The following is a 25977-nucleotide window of genomic DNA, read 5'->3' on the forward strand; positions in this document are numbered from 1 at the left end:
ACCCACCATAAAAATCTTTTTTTTCCTTGACTTTCATTTTGGAAAGTTAGCAAAATAAAACCCCGTAAGAGCTGCCACACAGCACCTTCCTCTTTCCCCACCCCCCTCCCAAAAAAAAAGCTTTCTATTAACCACCAAAAGCAGTAACATGCCCGCTCTGAGGGGGGGGGGGGTCGTAACAAGCCAAATGGGGGCAAGAGTGAGGCCTGGTTGTTTCTGCCCTGCCAGTTTCCATTTGCACATTGGCATTGTCTGGCCCTGAGGCTGGCGCTGAGCTCGGGTATGGCTGCTGCCATTCTGGAACAAGGATTCGACATGGGGGAGGTCTCTCCAGCCTCATTTGGCTTTGCTAATAATACTCCAAGGATGGGCCCGGTTACTGCCAGGGGGGAGGGACGATGGGGGAGACCTGTTGTGGGTTGTTGGGTTTTTTGGGTTTTTTTTATTATGTCGACGCGGGGTGAAGGGGAGTTCATGGAATGTTTCTTTTTCTGTATTTCATGTTTATTTCCTTTGAACTAAACAAAATAAAATGAACATAAAACAAAATGAAAAATGAAGGGAAGGAACCTCCCCCCTCCCCACAGGAAAAAAATGAACCTCTTTCCCCCCCCCCCCCCCCCCCGTGTGTACAGATCCCTAGTGGAGGTTGTTATCCTCAGGGAGGTGTCTGGTGAGCCCACATCACCCCCATCCCTGCACCTCCTGTGTCGGGATCGTGAGGGATGAAATTAAGGAGCTGATCAAGGATTGGGATTCTGAGCTCAAAGCCCACGGGGAGAGGATGTGACAAAGCATCGCCACCTCACTCGAGATAAGTCCAGAAAGCCGTTGGGATGGTTCAGCTGCCCTCCCAGGTCAGCTTACACAGGCGGATCCAGTTGAAGACGTAGATCTGATTTACTCTCGAAGGAAAAGACAAAATAGATCAGGTCGCCATCTCCCTGCCTGCCACGGGTCAAGCCCAGGACTGGATCAGCCGGTTCAGGTTGCAGCCCTCGGTGGAACCTTCCCAAGGGGGGGTCTCGCTCGTGGTCGGAAGCTTAATTTATTTTAGCAATCAGCGGTTCAAAAAAAATTCCTTCTGCCTGTGAGGGCTGTTGTTTTGCTGGCAGGAGCTAGGAATCAAAACATAGGCTCTGGCAGCTGGGGTGAGTAATCCGTCATCAGAGACGCCAAGACAGCCTAAGGAGAGAGAACAGGCACATTAGGGATGAAGCTGCCGCATGAAGAACATTATTAATAAAAGCAAACTCTGTGCGAGGAGGTTTAAAGATTGACGAGATGCTGCCGGGTTTATGGTACCGGGGAGATTTACTGATTGTTAGGGGAATTCCGGCTGTTGGGTTTTTGGTAGTTCACATCAAAGGCCTGATATGAGTCTTGGGTTGTCCTGGGCCACTGTGGCCATTTCATAAATATTTGTTTACTGTTTGTTTGGGATTTGTTTGTTTTTTTTGAGGGGGGGCATTTGCAGTAATAGGGGGTATTATTACGGTTCTTCTTCAAGTTTATTACAACAGCAAGCTGTTGTCTCAATAATGCAACAGTTCAAGACCAAAATAATTAAACAGATTTCTCTTTCCCCTTCAAAGTTATAGTAAATTCCCAATGAGAAACATAGGCATTATTATTTTAATGTTATCCTTGTCTTCTTTTCTCTCTTTTTCACCCTCTAAACCTCCCATCCACATCCATACACACACATATACACACAAACAACAGGACATGAATCAGATGCCGCTGCTGGCTGAGAAAAAGAAAGGAAGCTTCCTCCTCTGAGGCTGACCTTGAGCCCGCAGCCGCTGACCCTGCTGGCTGATGTTGCATCAGAGGTGGACCCTTGGGCCGAGGCGGGGTTGACCTATGGGTCCCCACCGTCGGCAGGTGGAGTGGGCTGATGGACAGAGGCCAACTGGAGCTTCACCGATACCAGCCCTTGTTCTCCACGGGTTGAGCCTTTGGGTGCCGGGGCAGGCTGGACTTAGCTGGGCCTCTGTATGTAGTCGATGTAGAAGTCGGTTCAGCCCAGAGACAGCAGATAAGAGATGGTACAGTCTTACACTGGACAAGGTAGTGTCCTGGAGATTCGGGCGCCAAAGGAACGAAGGCAGACAGAGGGCGCCTGAGCAAGAGCAGGCCGAAGCCTGAGTAGACAAAGTCCAGGAAGTAAGCTGAAGAGGCGTCGAGAAACAGGCTGGAGTCAGGGCTGGCGGCAATCCAGAGGCAGTGGCAAGCAAGGCTAAGGTCTAATCACAGAGAAAGTCAAACGTAGTCAAAATGAAGTAAGAGTCTGGGTCTGGAGACAGGCAATAGCGTAGTCAGGTGAAGCGGAGGTCTGGGTCTCGAGATAGGCAATAGCGTAGTCAGGCGAAGCAGAGGTCCGGGCTTGGAGAGAGTCAATGGCGAGGTCAGGCGAAGCGAAGTCAAAGTCTGTGTAGTCAATCCGAGGTATGAAGCAGGACAGGAACAAGGAGACAGGAACCAGGAACAAATGAGGAACAGGAACACAGGAGTGAGACGAATCTCTAGGAGGCAACAAGTACTCGACCAGCGAGGAGACCTGTTGCAAAGGCAACGCTAGGGAGTGGAGCCTGCGCTTAAATACTATAGCTCTGTTGACATCATCATCCGGGGCCGTGGCTAGGTTCCCACCGCGGTCCTACTTAAATATCAGTGATACGCGTGCGCCTAGGGAGGGGAGCAGCGCGTGTAGCAGCATCTCTCCGCAGGCCACATGGAGAGGCAGCAATGGGCACAGTGGCTGGTCCGGAAATGCTGGGGGCTGAAGCAGGGCCAGAGGCATGGGGGAGGCCCGAGGACGGGGCTGATGGCTCACCGCTGTCAGCGAGGAGGAACCAGGAGCTGCATTCACTGTAGAAAGGTGAGGGGACCGTGCCGCGGGTCTGCCGCGGATGGCACGCATAACAGCTGAGAAATTGAAGGGAAGCTTCCCCCTCTGAGGGGGGACCCTGCGCCTGCAGCCGCTGTCCCTGCTGGATGAGGAATGAAAGGGAAGATTCCCACCCTGAGGCTGATCCTGTTTAGTGTAGTTATTTCAGTTTATATACACTGCTTGTGTTGCGGTCGTGGACCCTTGGGCCGGTTGGGACCAATGGAAGGTATGCTATGGAAGACCACAGGCGGCTCAGAGAGACTCAGAAGAGGATTCACCACTGGAAGTCCGAGGTCCCCCCAGGAGGAGCCCGTAGAGACCCGGACCTCTTGGACTTAGGTGGAGTCCTATGCGACCAAGGACCCAGGCAGTGGCTGAAGAGATGGAGGAGGGCTGGACCCAGGTAGCTGAAGAGTCTTCACCCTCAGAAGCCCGCAGCTCCCCTGGGAGGAGCCCGTGAGAGCCCGAGCCGCTGGGACTTAGGAGAATCCTTCTGGGCCAGCAAGTACCGGAAACCTGAGGTGAGGAAGAAGCCGAAGTCGGAGTCCAGGAGCGAAGCCAGGTCAGGAGCCAGGAGTCAGAGAACCAAACCAAAGCCAGGGACGAAGCAGAAGACGGAGCCGGGTCGGAAGCCAGAAGTCAGACGTCGATACCAAAGCCAAGGGACGGAAGCAGAAGAGAAGTCAGGAAGTAAGCTGGGTCGGAGACAGAAGCAATCCAAAGTATTCGCAGGAACTAGCAAGTCAGGAAACCTGAGGAACCTCGTTGCAAGACAAAGGCTGATGAAGCTGCAGGGTTTAAATACCCTGCAGCGTGTGACGTCACCCGGAGGCCCTCCTATGATTTTCCCGCGCTGGCCCCTTTAAGGGTCGAACCCCCGTGCATGCGTGCCAAGGGGGCGGGCCCCAGTGCGTCAGGTCGGCGGCGTACTCCCTGCTCGAGGGAGAGCCGCGGCAGGCGAAGGATTAGGCCTACGCGGCCTAGGAGCGTTCTGTACGGGCCGGGCCAGGCCAGAGGTAGGAGGAAGGACCGGGGAACGGCCCAGTCCCGTAACAGTACCCTCCCTCCTACGCCCCCTCCCTGGAGGCCTGGGTTTACCGGGGTGAGCCATGTGGAACTGACTAAGGAGATTCTTGTCCAGAATGTGGGAAGAAGGTTCCCAGGAGTTCTTCTCCAGCCCGTATCCTTCCCAGGAGAGGAGGTATTCCCAAATTCACATCGGTATTCGATGAAACCGAACGTCCTTCACGGTATAGGTGCCGTCGGTCTTGGCCTCAGTGGCGGTGGGTTCCGGAGGCTTGGCGTGAAAGGGGGAGAGTACCACAGGCTTCAGCAGGGACACGTGGAACATGTTGTGAATCCGCAACGTAGATGGTAATCGCAGGCGGTAGGACACCGCCCCAACTCGCTCTGCCACAGTGAATGGACCAATATACCTGGGAGCCAGGCGTATAGAAGGGACCCGTAAACGAATATTTCTGGTGCTGAACCAGACCTTACTCCCTGGAAGGAAAACCGGGGCCGGCCGCCGTAATCTGTCGGCATACTTCTTCGCCCTGGCGGAGGCTGTTCGGAGCTTCTCCTGGGTAGAAGTCCAGAGGGCGTGCAACTGTTGGGCCATAAGCTGGACCGCCGGTGAGGGTGCCATCAGCAGCAGAGGTAATGGAGATCTAGGGCTCTTTCCATAGACCAGCTGACAAGGGGACAGTTCAGTTGCAGAGTGCTTGTGTCGGTTATATGAAAATTCCGCCCACGGTAACAAGGTGACCCAGTCATCTTGCAGTTCTCCGACAAAGGCCTGGAGGAAGGTTTTTAGGGTTTGGTTGGTCTGTTCAGCTTGACCATTGGCCTGGGGATGGAAAGCAGTCGTGAGATCCAGCCGCACACCAAGCTTCCTGCAGAGGGACCTCCAATACTTCGCCATAAACTGTGGGCCATGGTCGGAGGTAATATGCGAAGGGAGTCCATGTAGTCGGAAGACATATTGTGTGAAGAGGCTGGCTAACTCTGGCGCTGAAGGTAGCTTGGCGAGAGACACGAAGTGGGCCATTTTCGAGAAGCGGTCGACCGTGACCCAGATCACCGTCTTCCCGTCGGAGACCAGCAAATCCACAATAAAGTCAGTGGATAGGTGAGTCCAGGGTTCAGTGGGGATAGGTAGCGGTTGCAGGAGCCTCCAGGGGCGTCTGTGTAGAGGTTTTTGCCGAGCACAGGTAGGGCACGACTGAACATATTGTTGTACATCCTTCCTAACCTGTGACCACCAATAGAACTCGGTCAGAAGCTCTAGAGTCCTGGCGATTCCTGGGTGTCCAGCGGTCAGTGAATCGTGAGCCCACGCTAAGACTTTCCTGCCGGAGCGAGAGGGTACCACAGTCTTACCCGCGGGAGCCACTTTGGAGGCGGCCAGGAGGACTTTGGCTGGGTCCAATATGTACTGAAGTGGGTTGGCGGTGTCTTCAGTCTCCATCGTACGGGAGAGGGCATCCGCCCGGACATTCTTGGAGGCCTGTTGGTAACGAAGAGAGAAATCAAACCGGCTAAAAAAGAGTGACCAGCGCGCCTGCCATGGATTGAGATGCTGGGCATGGCACAGATATTCAAGGTTCTTGTGGGCAGTGTAAACGACGATCAGGTGCTGGGCCCCCTCCAGCCATTGCCGCCACTCTTCAAATGCAAGTTTGATGGCCAATAATTCCTTATCTCCTATGTCGTAGTTCCTTTCGGCAGGGAAGAACTTGCAGGAGTAGTAGGAACATGGCAGGAGTTTACCTCCATTGGACAACTGGCTTAGTACGGCCCCCGACCGCTACGTCGGAGGCGTCGACCTCCACAATGAATGGCCGTTGAGGGTCAGGGTGGAGAAGGCAAGTGTCCTGGAGGAATGCTTCCTTCAATTCTTGGAAGGCTCGTATGGCCACTGGTGGCCAGTGCTTAGCGTTGGCGCCCTTTCTGGTAAAGGCCGTCAGTGGTGCCACCTTCTGGGAGTAGTGGGGAATAAATTGCCAGTAAAAGTTGGCAAATCCCAGGAATCGTTGGAGTGCCTTCACCCCCTGAGGTTGTGGCCAGTCTCTAATTGCTGCGACCTTCTCGGGGTCCATAAGGAAACCTGTGGAGCATACAATATACCCTAGGAAGGGTAACGAATCCTGCTCGAAGATGCATTTCTCAAGCTTAGCTTAAAGTCGGTTGTCTCGCAGCTTCTGTATTATTTATTTATAGATTTTTTTTATACCGGAGTACGTAAGTAACATCACCTCGGTTTTCATTCAAACAGTAATTCAGCATTGCGCTTTACAATATAACTTAGTAACTGAACGAATACAATACCATGTATAACTTTGTATTAATAGAATATAAACAATAAATGAGAAACTGTGGAAATTAGGAAGAGTAGTATAAGATTTAGTTCATTAATAGTAGGCTTTTTTAAATAACCAGGTTTTGAGGTTTTGTTTAAATTTTTTGTGACAAAGTTCCTGGCGTAATTCAGAGGGCATGGTGTTCCATATTGTTGATCCGGCAATAATGAAAGATCGTTCTTTTGTACTAGAGAGTTTAGTCAGATTGGGTGCTGGAATCTTTAGTTTGGCTAAATTCTGGAATCTCGTTGGGCGGGAAGAAGTTTTGAATTGTAGTTGATCTGTGAACAAGAGCATATCTCTATTTTGAATGGCTTTATGTATCAGCGTCATAGATTTATAAATTATCCTAGAAGCCACGGGTAGCCAGTGCAAAGACTGAAGTGCTGGGGTGATGTGATCATGGCGGTTTGTGTCGGTGATAATGCGGGCAGCTGCATTTTGCAACATTTGCAAAGGTTGAATGGTGGCTTTAGGAAGACCTAGTAGCAGAGCATTGCAGTAATCAATCTTTGATAAAATAGTAGTACTGTAGTACTCGTCGGACATCCTGGCGGTGCGTTTCCAAGTCTTTGGAGTATATGAGCACATCATCAAGATAAATGATGACCAAGGAATGTAGTATGTCTCTGAGAACCTCATTCATGAGGTTTTGAAAAACCTCCGGGGCGTTGCAGAGGCCGAAAGGCATGACTAAGTACTCGTAATGGCCATCCCTTGTATTAAATGCGGTTTTCCACTCGTCGCCGGGGCAAATCCGCACCAGATTATACACTCCTCGGAGGTCCAGTTTAGTGAACACCTTGGCCCCTTGAAGCCTGTCCAGGAGTTCTGGGATCAAAGGCAGAGGGTACAGATCCCGCCGGGTAATGCAGTTCAAGCCATGGTAATCTATGCAGGGTCAGAGGGACCCATCTTTCTTCACTACGAAGAAGAAGCCCACTCCAGACGGAGACTTAGATGGTCGAATGAACCCTCAGTCCAGGTTCTCCCGGATGTAAGCAGACATGGCTTGTGTTTCTGGAAGGGACAACGGGTATACCCGACCTCGGGGCGACCTTGGTACCCGGGAGCAGATTGATCGCACAGTCGAAGGGGCAATGCTCTGGAAGGATCTCGGCCTTCTTAGAAAAGACATTGTGGAAGTCCTGGTAGTGCGAAGGAAGCCATCACAAGAGGTATCGGGGGCCGAAGAACTACCGCCAGGCAGGAGTTAAAGCACGCGGGTCCCCAGGATGCCACCTGGAGGGAATCCCATGTGATTACAGGTGAGTGCTTCCGAAGTCAAGGTAGCCCCAGGATGACCAGATGCATGGACTTCTCTACGATGAGGAAGGAGATCTCCTCCTGATGCAGAACGCCCGTACGTAAGATGAGAGGCTGGGTGCGGATAGCGATGGTGCCTGGAAGGAGTCTCCCCTGAATGGAGGACACGTGGAGAGGGGGCCTTTGGGGTTGAACCTTGATCTGGAGTTGCTGAGCTCGCTCCTGGAGTATGAAGTTTCCCCCGGCTCCTGAGTCGATCAGGGCTTGTGTCTTGAACTCTCCCTCCGGGAGGAGTAAGGTCACCGGCATGAAGCATGGGGAGTCAGAAGTAGTGTGACCTAGGGTTAGCTCCCCGATAGTCCCAAGGTCTGAGCATTTCCCGGACGTTCACTACAACGGGCAACAAAATGACCCTTGCCACCGCAGTACATGCATAAGCCCAGGGACCGGCGTCTCCTTTTTTCTTCTTGGGAGATGGATCCTCAACCCACCTGCATGGGTTCGATGTTTTGAGCCCCTGAAGAAACTGGTGGAGAACTCCCGCTGTGGGAAAGAGTCGGTCCAAGGGTCCCAGGTCTATGAGCCGACCTCTTTTCTTGGAACCGGCGTTGGATGCGGCGGTCCATGCGGCCTGCAAGATCAATAAGAGCGTTCAGGTCATCAGGGAGGTCTCTGGCTGCCAATTCATCCTGCAGCTTTGGGGAGAGACTTTCCAGGAAGATGCCTTGCAGGCTGTCACTTCCCTAGTTTAGTTCGGCGGTGAAAGTCTGGAAATCTACGGCGTGTTCCGCCAGAGGCCGGTTACCTTGACGGAGCTGGAGTAACTCTGAGGCAGCAGTAGGTTTGCGGGAGGACTTGTCGAAGACCCGCCTAAAGGCAGAGACGAAGTGCACCAGGTTGTCCAGGCGAGGGTCCTGGCGCTCCCAGAGGTTGGAGGCCCATGTCAGGGACCTCCCGTCCAGCAGAGAAATAATGAAACTTGTCTTGACCCGGTCGGTCGGAAACTGAAGCGGAAGAAGGTTGAACCGAATATAGCCCTGGTTCAGGAATCCCCGGCAAAGCTTCGTGTCCCCTGAAAACCGCAAAGGTACTGGCATCTGGATGGGTGCTGTAGCTGCAGAATTGGCCCCAGCTCCTGGTACCGTGGAGCTGGCAGCCGTGGCTCCGCCGACATGGTCGGCTAAACCCTGTACTGTCGCCGTCAGGGTGTCGAGGCAGGCCTGCTTCTGCTGCAGCCTCTGGGCGATGCCCAGAATGGCTTTCAGGCCTGCAAGATCCGCCGGATCCATGGCTTTGCAAACTGTTGTGGTCGTGGATCCTTGAGCCGGTTGGGACAATGGAAGGTATGCTATTGAAGACCATAGCAAGCGTCCCAGCCGGGAGGCGGCTCGGAGAGACTCAGAAGAGGCTTCACCACTGGGAGCCCGTAGGGACCCGGACCTCTTGGACTTAGGTGGAGTCCTATGCGAACAAGGACCCAGGCAGCAGCTGAAGAGATGGAGGAGGGCTGGACCTAGGTAGCTGAAGATTCTTCACCCTTGGAAGCCCGCGGCTCCCCCGGGAGGAGCCCGTGAGAGCCCGAGCCGCTGGGACTTAGGAGAATCCTTCTGGGCCAGCAAGTACCGGAAACCTGAGGTGAGGAAGAAGCCGAAGTCGGAGTCCAAGAGCGAAGCCGGGTCAGGAGCCAGGAGTCAGAGAACCAAACCAAAGTCAGGGACGAAGCAGAAGACGGAGTCATGGACGGAGCCGGGTCGGAAGCCAGAAGTCAGACGTCGATACCAAAGCCAAGGGACGGAAGCAGAAGAGAAGTCAGGAAGCAAGCTGGGTCAGAGACAGAAGCAATCCAAAGTATTCGCAGCAACTAGTAAGTCAGGAAACCTGAGGAACCTCATTGCAAGGCAAAAGCTGATGAAGCTGCAGGGTTTAAATACCCTGCAGCGTGTGACGTCACCCGGAGGCCCTCCTATGATTTTCCGGGGCTGACCCCTTTAAGGTCGAGCCGCGCCTAGGGGGCGGGGCCCAGTGCATCGGGTCGGTGGCATTCTCCCTGCTCAAGGGAGAGCCGCGGCAGGCGAAGGATTAGGCCTACGCGGCCTAGGAGCGTTCCGAATGGGCCGGGCTGGCCCAGAGGTAGGAGGAGGGACCGGGGCATGGCCCGGTCCCGTAACAGCTTGATCACTAGAATAGTGCTCAAATTGATTTACAATAAAATACATAAATTAAAATTAAAAATGAAAAAAGGAGACAAGAGGGGGAGGAGCCAGAAAGAAATGATTCCAATCAATTGATCACGCTTCCCTTCTTCCCCAGATCTACAAGACGAGAGAACCAAATATTATGCCTTGAAGCACCACAGAAAATTGTTGCGCTGGCTGGCTGCCACACTCACAGCCAGCCCTATTCACCCCCCGCCAAGGCCATGTACCTTGCCCCGCGGACGCGGCCCGAGGAGGCCATCGCCGCCGCCCTCCTACACAGCAATCCGATGCTGGCTCGCCTCATCTGGTGGGAGGATTGCCTCAAAAGCATCTTCTTGCAGGGACTCTCATCTCGCATCAAAGATGAGCTAGCAGCCAGGGATCTCCCGAAATCCCTCGGCGACTTGATCGACCTGGCAGGCTGGGTGGATCGCCGCCTTCAACAAAGATCTCGGGAGCTTTGCTCTCCACGCCGGTCTGTCACCTGGGCACCAGCCTTCTCTTGCCCTCTCTCCACAACAGCTACGGCCTCTACATGCCCCGAGGAGCCTATGCAGTTAGGTCGCAGTCCCCTGACCATGGAGGAGAGGCAATGGCAGTGAGCCTTGGGTCTGTGCCTCTATTGTGCTGGCAAGGGGCACTTCCTAGGCCAATGCCCCGAGAGGCATGCCTCACAAACTCGTACTCCCAGTGTCCCTCCTGGCAGGCAACCAGGAGTTCCAGACGTTGGCCCTCGTGGACTCCGTTGCTGGAGGGAATTTTATTATGGAAAGCCTTGTCAGACACCTTAAGTTACCCACTGTCACCTGGCAGACCCTCCTGATAATCTCTTCCATCTTGGGGGATCCTCTCCCTGGACAAATCACCAAGATGCTTCCCGTATGCTCAAGACGGGACTCTTACACCAGGAGAACATCGCCTTCCATGTAATGGGGAAGGCCATACACCCCATTGTACTTGGATTTCCATGGTTGTAACAGCACTCCCCGGTCATCGATTGGGGAACCCTCCAGCTTGCCAGGTGGGGATCCCACTGTCACCAAAATTGTCTATCCTCCATCTGAGGACCTTCTGTGCCCTTCTGCTCACCACCGTTCCTGGGCTGCTGCCACAATATGCCAAATTCACAGATGTATTTTCTAAGGAAATGGCAGAGGTACTGCTCCAACACTGCCCTTACAACTGTGCCATTAACCTCCTTCCCGGGGCCACCCCTCCACGGGGAAGGGTATATCCATGATCCCTCCCAGAGACAGAAGCCATGACCCAGTATATCCGGGAAAATCTGGACAAAGGGTTTGTTTGTCCTTCCTCATCACCCACAGGCGCGGGTTTCTTTTTTGTCACGAAAAAGGATGGCTCACTTCGGCCGTGCATTGACCGTGGCCTCAATGCCATCACCAAGAAGGACCAGTACCCGCTTCCCCTTATTACCAAGCTCTTGGATCGTCTACAGGGAGCAAGGATCTTTTCCAAGCTCAACCTTCGAGGAGCCTACAACCTGGTACACATTAAACCCGGAGAAGAGTGGAAGACTGTGTTTAATATGCGCGATGGCCACTTTGGATTGTGCAATGCACCTGCACCTGCTGTTTTTCAACATTTAATGAATGATATCTTTCGGGACCTCCTGTATCGCACCATAGTGGTATATCTAGACGATGTCTTGTTCTTCTCTAAGGACCTCCAGTCCCACCGACAGGATGTGGGCAAGTCCTCCAGTGGTCACGCGCCAACAAGCTCTAGGCAAAGCTCGAGAAATGTGTCTTCGAAAAGGAGTCTCTCCCCTTCCTCGGGTACATCATCTCCAGTTCTGGCTTTCTCATGGATGCTGATAAGTAGCCTGTATCCGAGATTGGCCTCAGCCCTCTGGGCGTCGAGCATTACAATGGTTCCTGGGCTTTGCCAACTTTTACAGGCATTTCCTTCCTAACTTCTCCCAGTTGGTCACATCCCTGACGGCCCTGACCAAGAAGGATGCTGACTCCAGAGATTGGCCCCCTGATGCAGTCACTGCGTTTCTCCAACTGAAGCAAGCCACCTGGATCAAACTCGTCCATTTATCCTAGAGGTTGATGCTTCCACCATTGCAATCGGGGCTATCCTAGGCCAGCTCTCCCCAAAAGGAACTTTCCTTCCCTGTTCATACTTCTCCCGGAAGTTCTCCCCCACGGAGAGGAACTACGGCATCGGGGACAAGGAACTCCTTGCCATTAAACTGGCCTTTGAACAATGGCGCCTGTGGTTAGAAGGAGCCCAACATACCATCACGGTCTATATGGACCACAAGAACTTAGAGCACCTTCGACAAGCCCAGCGGCTGAACTCCACCAGGCATGTTGGTCCCCATTCTTCAATCGGTTCGACTTTGTGGTGAAATATCGACCAGCAGCTAAGAATCTCAGAGCTGACGCCCTCTCGAGGGCCTTCGAGGAAGATGGGGAACCGGATCTGCCTGGGTAAGTGATCGACCCCGCTCAAATCCTGCTGGCTGCCTCACACCCTGTCCCGGCAGGCATAACGGTGGTACCCACCCGACTTCGCTAGAATGGTCCCATGACTCTCGAGTAGCAGGCCATCCAGGCTGGGCCCGCACACTCTCCCTGCTCAGACAATACTACTGGTGGCCCCAGATTAGTTCCTTGTTAATTTTTCTAAATTTTTCTAACTTTTTCTAAGTTATACTGTAAAAATAAGCAGCCCATGTCTTATTTGCTTTTCAGTTTTATGCGCATCAAAAGCCCATGGTGGGGCAACCTTGGGGGCTTTTATAGCCACTGCCGGCCATCAAGGAATCCTGGACACACTTATCTACAGATTTCATCGTAGATCTCCCTCTCTCTAGTGGCAATCAGATTATCTGGGTCGTCATAGACCGCTTCTCCAAAATGGCCCAGTTTGTCACACTGCCCAGTCTTCCGTCTGCTCCCGAATTGGCCAAGCTGTTAACCATCCACATCTTTCGCCTCCATGGACTACCTTGTCACATCACCTCGGACCGTGGGGTACAATTTACCTCCAAGTACTGGCACAGCCTCTGTCATAAATTCGACGTCAAGTTAGAATTCACTTCGGCCTATCATCCGCAGGATAACGGGCAAGTGGAGCGGGCAAATAGAACACTTAAAACATTTCTTTGAGCCTTTGTGAACGAGCGGCAGGACAATTGGGCTGCTCTTTTGCCATGGGAGGAATTCTCAAACAATTCTCACGTGAGTGCGGCAACCGGATCCTCTCCCTTCCAAGTGGTATATGGAAGACAACCGCTGCCACCACTGACTGTTCACTCGCCAGCAGCCCAGTTAACCGCTCAAGAACTCCTGGACCTGTGGGTAAGAACTGAGGAGATGATCCAAAGAGCCGCCTGGGAGCAAAGGGCTTTACAGATAAGCATCGGTGTCCGGCACATCAGTTCCACCCTGGCAACAAGGTCTGATTGAGTACCCGTTACATATGCTTCAGGGTACCGTCCATGCCCATTCCCAATTCTGCGTCAAGTTGGCCAAATCTCATACCAGCTTCGGCTTCCCCCAAATCTCAAGATCCATAACGTATTCCACGTGTCACTCCTTTGGGTAAGTCCTCTCTTGGCCCATCTGAAGACCTTCCACTCCTCAAAGGGTCTCCTCTGCCGAGGACCAACTCTTCCCTGTGAAAGAAGTGTTGGACATCTGCCATCGGAATAGGAGGTGGAAGTATCTGCTTTCTTGGGAAGGGTACGGCCCAGAGGAAAACTCCTGGGAACCCGCAGTTAACATCCTGGATAAAAGGCTTCTTCAGAGGTTCCATGCCCGGCACCCAAAGAAACCCAGACCTCAGGGAAGGGGACTCACTCCCCGCCAAGGCCGCCAAGGCCGCCAAGGCTGTTTACCATGCCCCGCGGACGTGGCTCAAGGAGGCTGTCGCTGACGCCCTCCTCCACAGCAATCTGACGCCGGTGCGCCTTCCCCTATGGGATACCTTAGGAGTGCACGCGCGGCTTGCCCCAACCTTTAAAGGGGCCACGGCAGGAAACTCACCCACAGCCCCATCTGATGACATCAGCAGAAAGCCCTATATAAGAGCAGCTCAGCCCTCCCAGAATCGCTTCAGCAATGGCTCTGCTCCGCATGGGTAGTGTGTTGCTCCTGCTTCAGTTCCTGATCCGGCTCCGCTTCAGTTTCTGATTCATCTCCACTTCAGTTCCTGATCCAGCTCCCACTTCATTTCCTGATCCTGTTCCCGCCTCGTTCTTGATCCAGCCCCTGCTCCAGCTCCCCTTCTGCTTCTCGGATTGCTACCTGACCTGACTTCAGCTTGTCTCCTGGATTCTCCTGTTTGCTACCTGACCTGACTTCAGCTTGTCTCCTGGATTCTCCTGTTTGCTACCTGACCTGACTTCGGCTTGTCTCCTGGATTCCCCTGCTTGCTGCCAGCCCCAACCTTGGCTTGTCTCCTGGATTCCTCTGCTCGCTGCCTGCCCTGACTCTGGCCCGTCCGACTCTGCATTCATCCAATGTTCACCTGGAACCTTCGCACAGAGACCCGCGCCTAAGTCCAGCCTGCCCCGGCACCCAAGGGCTCAACACACGGGGAACGAGGGCTGGTAGTGGTGAAGGTCCGGTAGGGTCTCCGCTTCACCCTGGGCCACCTGCCAATGGCGGGAACCTACAGCGGGCTCTGCTCCCTGTAGGTATTGTCAACCCCACCTTGGCCCAAGGGTCCACATCGCAACAAAAATTGGCAGGGAATACATGTTTATAAGAGAATATAAATGTATAGGACTGTCTGGCAGCCTTGGAGGCAATGAATAATCCATGTTCAAAAAGCTCCTGGCTCTCAGGGAATGAGACCGATCTCTGGAGGCTAGAGTAGCAGACTTGGAGGAGCTGAGGCAGACAGAGAGGTACATCGATGAGATCTTCAGGGACATAGTAGCCAAGCCCCAAGTCCAGTCTGGCAGCCCCAGTGCTGCCTTGGATCAGAAAGGTCTCCCAGTAGGAGAACATCACCCTGGTGTAGCAGGAAGTGATCCTGTAGCAAGGACCTGCTCTCCAGGTGATGTATTGTCCTCTCGCACTGAGGACAAGTCTCCCAGGGCTACTGCCCAGGAGGGAAGGGTTAGGCCGGCCATCATAGTTGGTGATTCAATTATTAGAAATGTAGATAGCAGGGTGGCTGGTGACCGCCTGGTAACTTGCATGCCTGGTGCGAAGGTGGCAGACCTCACGTGTCACCTAGATAGGATTATAGACAGTGCTGGGGAGGAGCCGGCTGTCATGGTACATGTGGGCACCAACAGCATAGGAAAATGTGGAAGAGAGGGTCTGGAAGCCAAATTTAGGATTTTAGGTAGGAAGCTGAAATCCAGAACCTCCAGGGTGGCATTCTCTGAAATACTTCCTGTTCCACATGCAGGTCCCCAGAGGCAGGCAGAGCTCCAGAGTTTCAATGCATGGATGAGAGAATGGTGCAGGGAAGAGGGATTCAGTTTTGTAAGGAACTGAGGAAACTTTTGGGGAAGGGGCAGACTTTTCCGAAAGCATGGGCTCCACCTTAACCAGAGTGGAACCAAGCTGCTGGCACTAACTTTCAAAAAGGAGATAGAGCAGCTTTTAAATTAGAACAAGGGGGAAAGCCGACAGTCACTCAGCAGTGCATGGTTCAGAGAAATGTATCCTTGAAGAATACTAATGAAACAGGAGAGTTAGAGCATCCCAACAGAGAAGTTCCAATAAAAGCAAACGTAGTCCATGTGCCTATATGTAAAAAATCACCGAAGCTAATGATTTCCGAATTATCCCTAATAACTGAAAAGCAGGTTGTTAATACAAACAAAAAACACACTTTGAAATGTCTGTATGTGTTACGCTCTCTCTTCCAGAGGGGAGGAGTTAGCTATCTGTAGTGCTGACCCTGCCAGGAGGGCAGAGTTAGTAATCTGTAGCGAACTGCTATTAGATGCTCCTGTAAGGGAAGGAGGTAGCAATCTGTTATGGCTCAACTCCCCAGGGAAGAGGAGTTGGCAATCTGTTCTATGACACTCTTCTGAGGAGAGGAGCTAACAATAGGTATATTGTACTTCGCTACTGAGATAGCAATCTATCATGCCTCCGATACGGAGTAGCAATCTGTTATATATTAGAGATGTGAATCGTGTGATCGATCGTCTTAACGATCGATTTCGGCTGGGAGGGGGAGGGAATCGGATCGTCGCAGTTTGGGTTTTTTAAATATCGTGTAAATCGAAAACCGGCACACTAAAACCGGCACACTAAAACATCCCTAAAACCCACCCCGACCCTTTAAAATGGCGCCGGCTGTACGGCAACACGATTCGACTGCAGGAGGTCGTTCCGGACCCCCGCTGGACTTTTGGCAAGTCTTGTGGGGGTCAGGAGGCCCCCCCAAGCTGGCCAAAAGTCCCTGGGGGTCCAGCGGGGGTCCAGGAGCGATCTCCTACCGCGAATCGTTTTTCCGTACGGAAAAACGATTCGCTTGCAGGAAGTTGTTCCCGGACCCCTGCTGGACTTTTGGCAAGTCTTGTGGGGGTCAGGAGGCCCCCCCAAGCTGGCCAAAAGTCCCTGGGGGTCCAGCAGGGGTCCGGGAGCGATCTCCTACGCTCCTGACGTTGGGGGACAAAAAAACAAAATGGCGCCGGCGCTACCTTTGACCTGTCAGACAGGTCAAAGGTAGCGCCGGCGCCATTTCTACAACGCACGGAGGTCCGAGAGTAAAAGATCACACCGGGACCCTTCCTCTGGACCCCAGGTAATTTAAGGCATTTTGGGGGGGTTCGGGAGGGTGGGGGATTTATTTTAAAGGGTCGGGGTGGGTTTTAGGGTTCTTTTAGTGTGCCGGTTTTCCCGCCCTCCCCCTTCCCCTCCCCCTTCCCCCGATTTACGATTTTTTGACGATAAATCGGGGGAATTGTTATTGTATCGCGGCTCTAACGATTTTTGACGATTTAAAATATATCGGACGATATTTTAAATCATCAAAAAACGATTCACATCCCTATTATATATAGGTTGCTGGCAAGTCCCATAGAAAGAGAAGGTAGCTATCTATATAATACTTCCGTAAGTGATGTTAGTGCTCGGTAGTGGTTGGCTCCCACAGAGTGATAGTAGTATAAGGAATGACCACTTGGAGGAAATGGTGAATCCCTGGGCCGATGGCAGATGACAGTGCCCCCAGGAGGAGATCTTGAGAGGAACCAACGGCTAGGCTAGAATATGAAGTAAACACAAACAGTTCTTTATTAAGCTGGATGCTGGACCACCAGTGGTGGCAGTAGTGAGTCGAGGTGTCCGGTAGGGCTGAAGTCCTTCTAATACTGTAATATAATCTCTGGGTCGCTGAGCTGTAGAGAGAGACTAGAAGTAGTGAGTAGACAGGGTATATTGGATACAAGATGGTACACTCACAATAGTAGATGTCTGCAATGGTCTCTATGCCACAGAGAGTCTTCAGTATATTCAGGAACTGGAGCTGTAGGCGAGCACTGGTTCCTCTAAACAGTCTGTAATAAGAACTCACAATAGCTGTATATGAAATGGCTTCTAGAATAGAAGAGAGTCTGTAAAGGATTCTAGGAACATGGGCCCTCGTGGAGCGAGTACCGGTTCCTATCTGTAATCTTGCCAATATAACTCTCGATCTCTGAACCTGCGATAATGCCTTGGACGGAAGGGAGTCTTCAGAGCTATAGGAATGTAGGCCCTTGTGGAGCGAGTACCGATTCCTATCTACAATAGAACTCACTGTGTTCACGTCTGCGATTGCTTCCAGGCTTTGAGGAGTCTTCTGAGTATTCCGGCAATCTGAAATCAAGAAGAGAGTGAGGAGCCCCCGTGGAGCGGGTACTCCTGGTAAATTTGAAAAGGCCGAGCAGTAGAGAAGGATTCCCCTCGCTGACTCGGATCGTTGTTGCAAGTATTGTGGACTGCCGAAGCAAGTCCTGTTGGAGTTCCTTGCTAACTCATTAGAGGTTAGCAAACAAAGACCTTTTAAAGTGAAAATGGATGACGTCACTATGGGGGGATACCCCCGAGGTTCATGCCCTTGCTGGTACAAAGTCTGGAGCGTGCGCTTGCCCTTACGTCATCAGGAACATGGCAGATCCATAGCGTCAAGCCAGCCCGGGGAAGCCGGGACCAAGAGGCAAGGAGAAGCCGCGGCTGCATCTGTCCGTCAGAGCCGAAGGGAGTGGCTCCCAAGGTAGAGAGGGTGGACTGAAGGGCGAGAAGAGGCACGAACGCAACAGTATGCCAATGCCAGAAGTGTTGTGGAGCACTCGGAGAGCGATCCCACTTCCTGAGAGATGTGTGTCCTTGGGCCGCGGCTTGACCCCAGAGGATTCCGAAGAGGGCCGCGGGAGGCGTGGCATGCCCGAGCATGGGTAGGACGGAAGCAAGACTGGAGTGATGACCAGGCGACAGGCCCTCCTCCGGACCTGCATGCTTCGGAAGACCCAACAACGCAATGTTGGTCTTGTGAACAGTCCTCCGACCGTTCCCAGCCCTTTCGGACCTGCCGCAGGGTACGGCATGAAGCGGCAGGCCGGATGGAGGCCAGGACAGCGAAGACTGGAACATAGATTCAGACGAGACTCAGAAGCAGGGTACTGGAAGTGCAGATGTAGACTCAGAAGCAAGGTACTGGACGTGCTGACGTAGACTCAGAAGCAAGGTACTGGAAGTGCAGACGAAGACTCAGAGACAAGATACTGGGCGTGCTAATGTAGACTCAGAAGCAAGGTACTGGGAGTGCAGAGGTAAACTCAGAAGCGAGGTACTGAAGGTGCAGAGGTAGATTCAGAGGCGAGGTACTGAAGATGCAGAGGTAGGTTCAGAAACGAGGTACTGAAGGTGCAGATGTAGACTCAGGAACAAGGGCTGAAGGAAGACATGGGCACTGTCCCTCAGGGCACCCCGCTCAGACCACTCCTGGGACTGAGTCAAGGGCCACCCTGTCCCACGCGTCCCCAGCACTGCCAAGGAGGGCAGGTCACGGACCATGCTGAGAACAGGAGAATGCAGGAGAGATCCAGACGAAGCGAACTCCGATGCTGGGATACTGACATCCGAAGCCCCGTCGGCTGGCAGGAAGGGAAGCTCCAAAGCACAGGGACGAATCCCACCTGTTGGCCACTCCAGGGCCCAACAGGCCAGAAGGCTCAGGAGCCACACGAAGACAAAGGGCAGAACATCTGGGACTGGATTAGGAACTGGATCAGGCACCGACATCAAGGCAACAGGGAAGAAGCTGGTTGCTGCACACCGGCAGTCAAAGCAGGATTGCTGCACACCGGCAGCCAAGGCAGGTAACAGGGTCAGGAACAAGGACTTCTCAGAGACTTAGAAACGAGGTACATAGCTTGCATCACAGAGGGCCCTAATCAGCCCGCCCCGAGGGCTGGTCACGGACCACGACGTGGCTTGCCGCGAGGTACCAGGACATTGGAAGACACAGGATCAAGGTGCTAGCTTTAAAGAGATTCAAGAGCAAGGTACTTAGCTTTCAGGCGAGTTTCAGGATCAAGGTACAAGGCTGGCATCATCTGGGTTGGAACGTGGACACCGGATTAGTAACAGACCTCAAGGCAGGAACAGGAACAAGCAAACATCAGGACTGGAACAACTGGAAACATCAGGACTGGAACAACTGGACAAGGAGCTCCGACAGAGAACATGGAACACTGGACCTTGCAGAAGGCTGGAACACAGGCAGCTCCTGGAACGAGGATCTCAGGAGTGACCAACTCCTTGCGAAGGCAAAGACAGACTGAACGCTGAGCCCTTTAGTAGCGCTGAAGTGGACAACGCCCAGGGAGGGGTCAGCAGGGGGCCACACCTGGCTGACCCTTGAAGAGGAGCAGAGAGGCGCGCGCTCGCACCCTAGGAGACTGGAGAGCTGGTGCTGGAAGCTGGTGGCGTCCTCAGCCACGTGGAGGACCCATGGAAGCCAGGCAAGCATGGGGGCAGCCCTGCCCTGAAGCTGGAGAAGTGGCAGGCTGCGGGAGCGGCTTCCAGCCGTAAAGTCAGAAGCAGGAGAGAAGGTAAGGCTGGCTGCAGGGGCTGAGTAGGCTGTAGGCACCGGCAGGGACGGCCTCCCTGCCGGGCAAGGACCCTGACTGCAGCACAGGCACCGGCAGGGACGCCCTCCCTGCCGGCTGAGGACCCCGGGAAGGCAGAGGCACGTCGGGGAGAGCCCGAAAGGACAGCGGGGTTCCCGGCCGCGAGGGAGAGCTCGCGGTGGGTCGGCCCCGCTGCACGGAGGAGAAGGCAGCCAGGGAGGAGCCCGGACACTGCGGAGAGACCGCGGCAGCGGCAGCAGCGTCGGTGGCTCGACTAGCCGCGTGAAGGTGAGGGCCTGCCCGCGCTCCTCGCGGGCAGGATCGTAACAAGAAGTCTAAGAAGTAAGATGGGAAAGTTAGAGTGTATAGCAGCAAATAATGGGATTGACATAACTGGCATCACAGAGACTTGGTGGAAGGAGGATAATCAATGGGACAGTGCTATATCAGGGTACAAATTATATCGCAATGATAGGGAGGATCAACTTGGTGGGGGTATGGCACTTTATGTCTGGGAGGGTATAGAGTCCAACAGGATAAAGATCATAAAAGAGACTGAATGCTCAGTAGAATCTATATGGGAAGAAATCTAATGTGTGTTGGGTAAGAGTATAGTGATAGGAGTATACTACCGTCCACCTGGACAAAATGGTCAGTCAGATGATGAAATGCTAAGAGAAATCAGGGAAGCTATCCAATTTGGCAGTGCAATAATAATGGGAGATTTCAATTACCCCAATATTGACTGGGTAAATGTAACATCAAGACTTGTTAGAGACATAAAGTTCCTGGATGTAATAAATGACTGTTTCATGGAGCAATTGCTTCAGGAACCAACAAGAGAGGGAGCTATTTTAGATTTAATTCTTAGTGGAACACAGGATTTGGTGAGAGAGGTAATGGTGGTGGGGCTACTTGGCAACAGTGATCATAACATGATCAAATTTAAACTAATAACTGAAAGGGGGACAGTAAGTAAATCTGCAACTCTAACATTAAACTTTCAAAAGGAAAACCTTGATAAAATGAGGGAAAAAAGTTGGAAAAAAATGAAAGGTGCAGCTGAAAAGGTTAAAAGTGTTCAACAGGCATGGACATTGTTTAAAAATACAATCCTAGAGGCGCAGTCCATATGTATTCTATACATTAAGAAAGGTGGAAGGAAGGCAAAACGATTACCGTCATGGTTAAAAGGTGAGGTGAAAGAGGCTATTTTAGCCAAAAAAAATTATTCAAAAACTGGAAGAAGGATCCATCTGAAGAAAATAGGATAAAACATAAGCATTGTCAAGTTAAGTGTAAAACATTGATAAGACAGGTGAAGAGAGAATTTGAAATGAAGTTGGCCATAGAGGCAAAAACTCATAATAAAAACTTTTTAAAATATATCCAAAGCAAGAAACCTGTGAGGGAGTCGGTTGGACCATTAGATAACTGAGGGGTTAAAGGGGCTCTTAGGGAAGATAAGGCCATTGCAGAAAGACTACATGAATTCTTTGCTTCCGTGTTTACTAATTAGGATGTTGGGGAGATACCAGTTCCGGAGATGGTTTTCAGGGGTGATGAGTCAGATGAACTGAACAAAATCACTGTGAACTGGGAAGATATAGTAGGCCAAATTGACAAACTAAAAAGTAGGAAATCACCTGGACCGGATGGTATGCATCCTAGGGTACTGAATGAACTCAAAAATGGAATTTCTGATCTATTAGTTAAAATTTGTAACCTATCATTAAAATCATCAATTGTACCTGAAGACTGGAGGGTGACCAATGTAATCCCAATTTTTAAAAAAGGCTCAGTGAGCCTGACTTCAGTGCCGGGAAAAATAGTGGAAACTATTCTCAAGATAAAAATCATAGAGCATATAGAAAGACATGGTTTAATGGAACACAGTCAACATAGATTTACCCAAGGGAAGTCTTGCCTAATAAATCTGCTTTATTTTTTTGAAGGGGTTAATAAACATGTGGATAAAGGTGAACCGGTAGATGTAGTGTTTTTGGATTTTCAGAAGGCGTTTGACAAAGACCTTCATGAGAGGCTTCTAAGAGAGCTAAAAAGTAATGGGATAGGAGGCGATGTCCTTTCGTGGATTACAAACTGGTTAAAAGACACGAAACAGAGAGTAGGATTAAAAGGTCAATTTTCTCAGTGGAAAAGGGTAATCAGTGGCATGCCTCAGGGATCTGTACTTAGACCGGTGCTTTTCAATATATATATAAATGATCTGGAAAGGAATATGCCGAGTTAGGTTATCAAATTTGCGGATGATACAAAATTATTCAGAGTAGTTAAATCACAAGTGGATTGTGATACAGTACAGGAGGACATTGCAAGACTGGATGATTGGGCATCCAAATGGCAGATGAAATTTAATGTGGACAAATGCAAGGTGTTGCCTCAGGGGCTATTGTAAACAAATATAAAAACACACATACATAAATATGTGAAACAACAAATTAAATATGTAAATGAATCATAAAATAAATATAATAAAATATAATAAATCCAAACCATAAAATGTACAAACATATAAATACATAAATATTTCCATATATAAATCAACACGTGTGTGTACAGACATATAAATAAATATTATAAAAAATAATAAAAACATATATGTGTGTATAAGATATCAAAATGGCAGATAAGAACAAAATATGAATAAAAAAGATTGTTGAGAGGGGAGATAGTTGTATGTATAAACAACTCAAAATAGACAAATAATATTACATAAAGTAACAAGTATTACATATGTCATACAGCTCGGTATTATAAAAATATGAAACAATGAAGGATATAAAAAGAAAAGAAAATAGAAAAGAAAAAATAGGGAAAAAAATAAGAAAGAAAACATAGGAAAGAAAAAATATATATGGGTGCATTCAGCCAAATAACTCTTTCAAAAACAATTATATATTGGTGTACATATGTGCAAGGGACATATATGATAGGTTGCACATATGTACACCAATATATAATCGTTTTTGAAAGAGTTATTTGGCTGAATACACCCATATATTTGTTTTTCTTTCCTATTTTTTCTTTCCTATGTTTTCTTTTCTATTTTCTTTTCTTTTTATAACCTTCATTGTTTCATATTTTTATAATACCGAGCTGTTTCTTATAATATATGACATATGTAATACCTGTTACTTTATGTAATATTATTTGTACATTTTGAGTTGTTTTTACATAAACACTGTTATCTCCCCTCTCAACAATCTTTTTTAGTCATATTTTGTTCTTATCTGCCATTTTGATATCGTATACACACATATATGTTTTTATAATTGTTTATAATATTTATATGTCTGTACACACACATGTTGATTTATATTTGGAAATATGTATTTATGTGTTTGTAAATTTTATGGTTTGGATTTATTATATTTTATTATATTTATTTTATTATTCATTTACGTATTTAATTTGTTGTTACACATATTTATGTATGTGTGTTTTTATATTTGTTTATAATAGCCCCTGAGGCAGCTCCTAGAAGAGCGAAATTCATCCAGAGTCGGGCAAGATTCAATAAAAGTCCTTTTTTACCGATCCATCTCTTCGTGTCCATTGCTGTTAGCCATCTTGGATCGGCTTTCGCTTTGTTTTTTGGGACCAAGTGCAAGGTGTTGCATATAGGGAAAAATAACCCTTGCTGTAGTTACACAATGTTAAGTTCGATATTAGGAGCTACCACCCAGGAAAAAGATCTAGGTATCATAGTGGATAATACTTTAAAATCGTCGGCTCAGTGTGCTGCAGCAGTCAAAAAAGCAAACAGAATGTTAGGAATTATTAGGAAGGGAATGATTAATAAAACAGAAAATGTCATAATGCCTCTATATTGCTCCATGGTGAGACCGCACCTTGAATTCTGTGTACAGTTCTGGTTGCCGCATCTCAAAAAGATATAGTTGTGATGGAGAAGGTACAGAGAAGGGCAACCAAAATGATAAAGGGGATGGAACAGCTCCCCTATGAGGAAAGGCTGAAGAGGTTAGGGCTGTTCAGCTTGGAGAAGAGACAGCTGAGGAGGGATATGATAGAAGTCTTTAAGATCAAGAGAGGTCTTGAACAAGTTGATGTGAATCGGTTATTTACACTTTCGAATAATAGGAGGACTAGGGGGCATTCCATGAAGTTAGTAAGTAGCACATTTAAGACAAATCAGAGAAAATTCTTTTTCACTCAATGCACAATTAAGCTCTGGAATTTGTTGCCAGAGCATGTGGTTAGTGAAATAGCTGGGTTAGTGCTGGGTTAGTGCAGTAGCTGGGTTCAAAAAAGGTTTGGATAAGTTCTTGGAGGAGAAGTCCATTAACTGCTATTAATCAAGTTTAGTTAGGGAATAGCCACTGCTATTAATTGCATCAGTAGCATAGGATCTTCTTAGTGTTTGGGTAATTGCCAAACACTAAGAAGTGGTCTGGTTTGGCCTCTGTTGGAAACAGGATGCTGGGCTTGATGGACCCTTGGTCTGACCCAGCATGGCAATCTCTTATGTTCTTATGTTCTTAATAGAACCCTTTATACTATGGATGAGTTTTCCCCCAGGAGTCTGTGTACCTACCCTATTACCAATAACTCAGAAAAACTTCACCACCACCACTCACACACACTGTGGGGCAGATTTTCAAAGCCCTACGTGCTTAACTCCAGGAGGAATTACGCGCAAAGTGGGGTTACGCGCGCCAGGCCTATTTTCAAAAGGTCCGGCGGTGCGTGTAAATCCCCAGGACGAGCGTATGTCCCGGGGCTTTTCTGAATGGGCGGGCAGGGGGCGGGGGCAGGGCAGACGGTCCAGGGGCTTGGTGGGGCGCTCCGGGGGCGGTCCGGGAGGCATGGCCGAGGATTCTTGTACAGGGGGATAACACGCCAGCAGTTGGCTGCCGCGCGCAAGTTACGCCTGCCTCTGGCAGGCTAACTTGTGAGATAAAGGTACAGGGTTTTTGTTTCTTTCGGGCTGGGGAGTGGGACAGGTAGGGGAAGGGAGGGGAAGGTGGGGGAGGGAATGGGGAAAGCCAGCTGGTCTCCCTGAGGGCTCGGCACACACAAGGTGCATTAGTGTGTACCCCCTTGCGTGCGCCGACCCCTGATTTTATCACATACGCGCGGCTGCGCGCGTATGTGATAAAATCAGGCGTACATTTGTGCTCGCCAGGTAGCAAGCACAAATGTACGCCACGCGCATACCTTTTAAAATCTGCCCCTGTATACCTAGGTACCAGCACTTCAAGTCTTTCATACCATTATTGTCCATTTCCTGTTTTCAGCCTCCTGGAAAACCAGTGATTTTGGAGAGTAAAATACTTCATCATCCACTTCCTCTGGTTTTCTGGGTAAACAGTGCAAGAATATCCAGTTGGGAGAAGCGACTTTTCCAGTCTAAAAATGAAAATAAATTGTTAGTGAGAAGGAAAGCCCTTTCCTCAAAACTCTTTGAACTCCTAGCAAGTGGAGGTGGTTGCAGCTTGTGTGTTGGTGTGATCTGTGCATCTACCGAAGGTACTGCACAGTGCCACACACTGAAATATATAACCCCCCCCCCCCCCCATCCCGTCCTTCTCTTCCTCTTCCACTAGATGTTCAGGTCTGCCCAGAAAACTCCTTTTAGGGGGTTATATCTCTTCCAGTGGGCTACAGGAGACAGACATACTTCTCTAGTTGATAGAGAGTGACAAAGGAGAAATGACTACTTACCTGATAATTTCCTTTTCTTTAATAAGAACAGGTGGATCTAAAACCAGTGGGTTATGCACCTCTACCAGCAGATGGAGATGGAGCAAAGCTGATATCATGGTATATATATACCCCTACACTGACATCAACCTGCCAGTATTCTCTATAAAAGCCAACTGTGGACAAACTAACAAAACTTGATTATTAACAGATAACCATTTGTTATTGTTTGTAGAGATTTGGGTGGACCCCTGGACTCTGTGGCTGCTGACCACGCCCACGGGGGGAAGTCCCTTGAGGGGCCACAGGTCAGGCTCAGCTTTAGGACACACACACAGTTAGATACTTTATTAAACAGTATTGAGGAGCCACCAGAGGTGGCAGTAGTGAATAGGAATGTAGCCTGGCTGGGCTTGTAGTCCCTCAGGCTCTGGAACAGCGATCCCACAATGGCTGTGCTGTAGTGGAGAGAAACTGAGATCGTGAGTACAAGCAATATATGCAGGG

The 25977-nt window shown here is 50.2% G+C and overlaps 1 protein-coding gene across 1 annotated transcript in view; it reads right to left on the reverse strand.

Moving 5' to 3' along the window:
* Positions 1-622: 622 nt before the first annotated feature.
* OTC (ornithine carbamoyltransferase) overlaps positions 623-25977 on the reverse strand; it is a 73012-nt gene continuing 47657 nt past the window's right edge. Inside the window, exons 9-10 of the mRNA XM_029603192.1 lie at positions 25039-25176; positions 623-1185 (exon numbers count right to left, since the gene is read on the reverse strand). Coding sequence (XP_029459052.1) covers positions 1126-1185; positions 25039-25176 — 198 coding nt within the window. The 3' untranslated portion in view covers positions 623-1125. The remainder of the gene's footprint in view (positions 1186-25038; positions 25177-25977) is intronic.

The sequence above is a fragment of the Rhinatrema bivittatum genome, chromosome 5 (assembly GCF_901001135.1).
Source record: "Rhinatrema bivittatum chromosome 5, aRhiBiv1.1, whole genome shotgun sequence".
NCBI classification, from domain to species: domain Eukaryota; kingdom Metazoa; phylum Chordata; class Amphibia; order Gymnophiona; family Rhinatrematidae; genus Rhinatrema; species Rhinatrema bivittatum.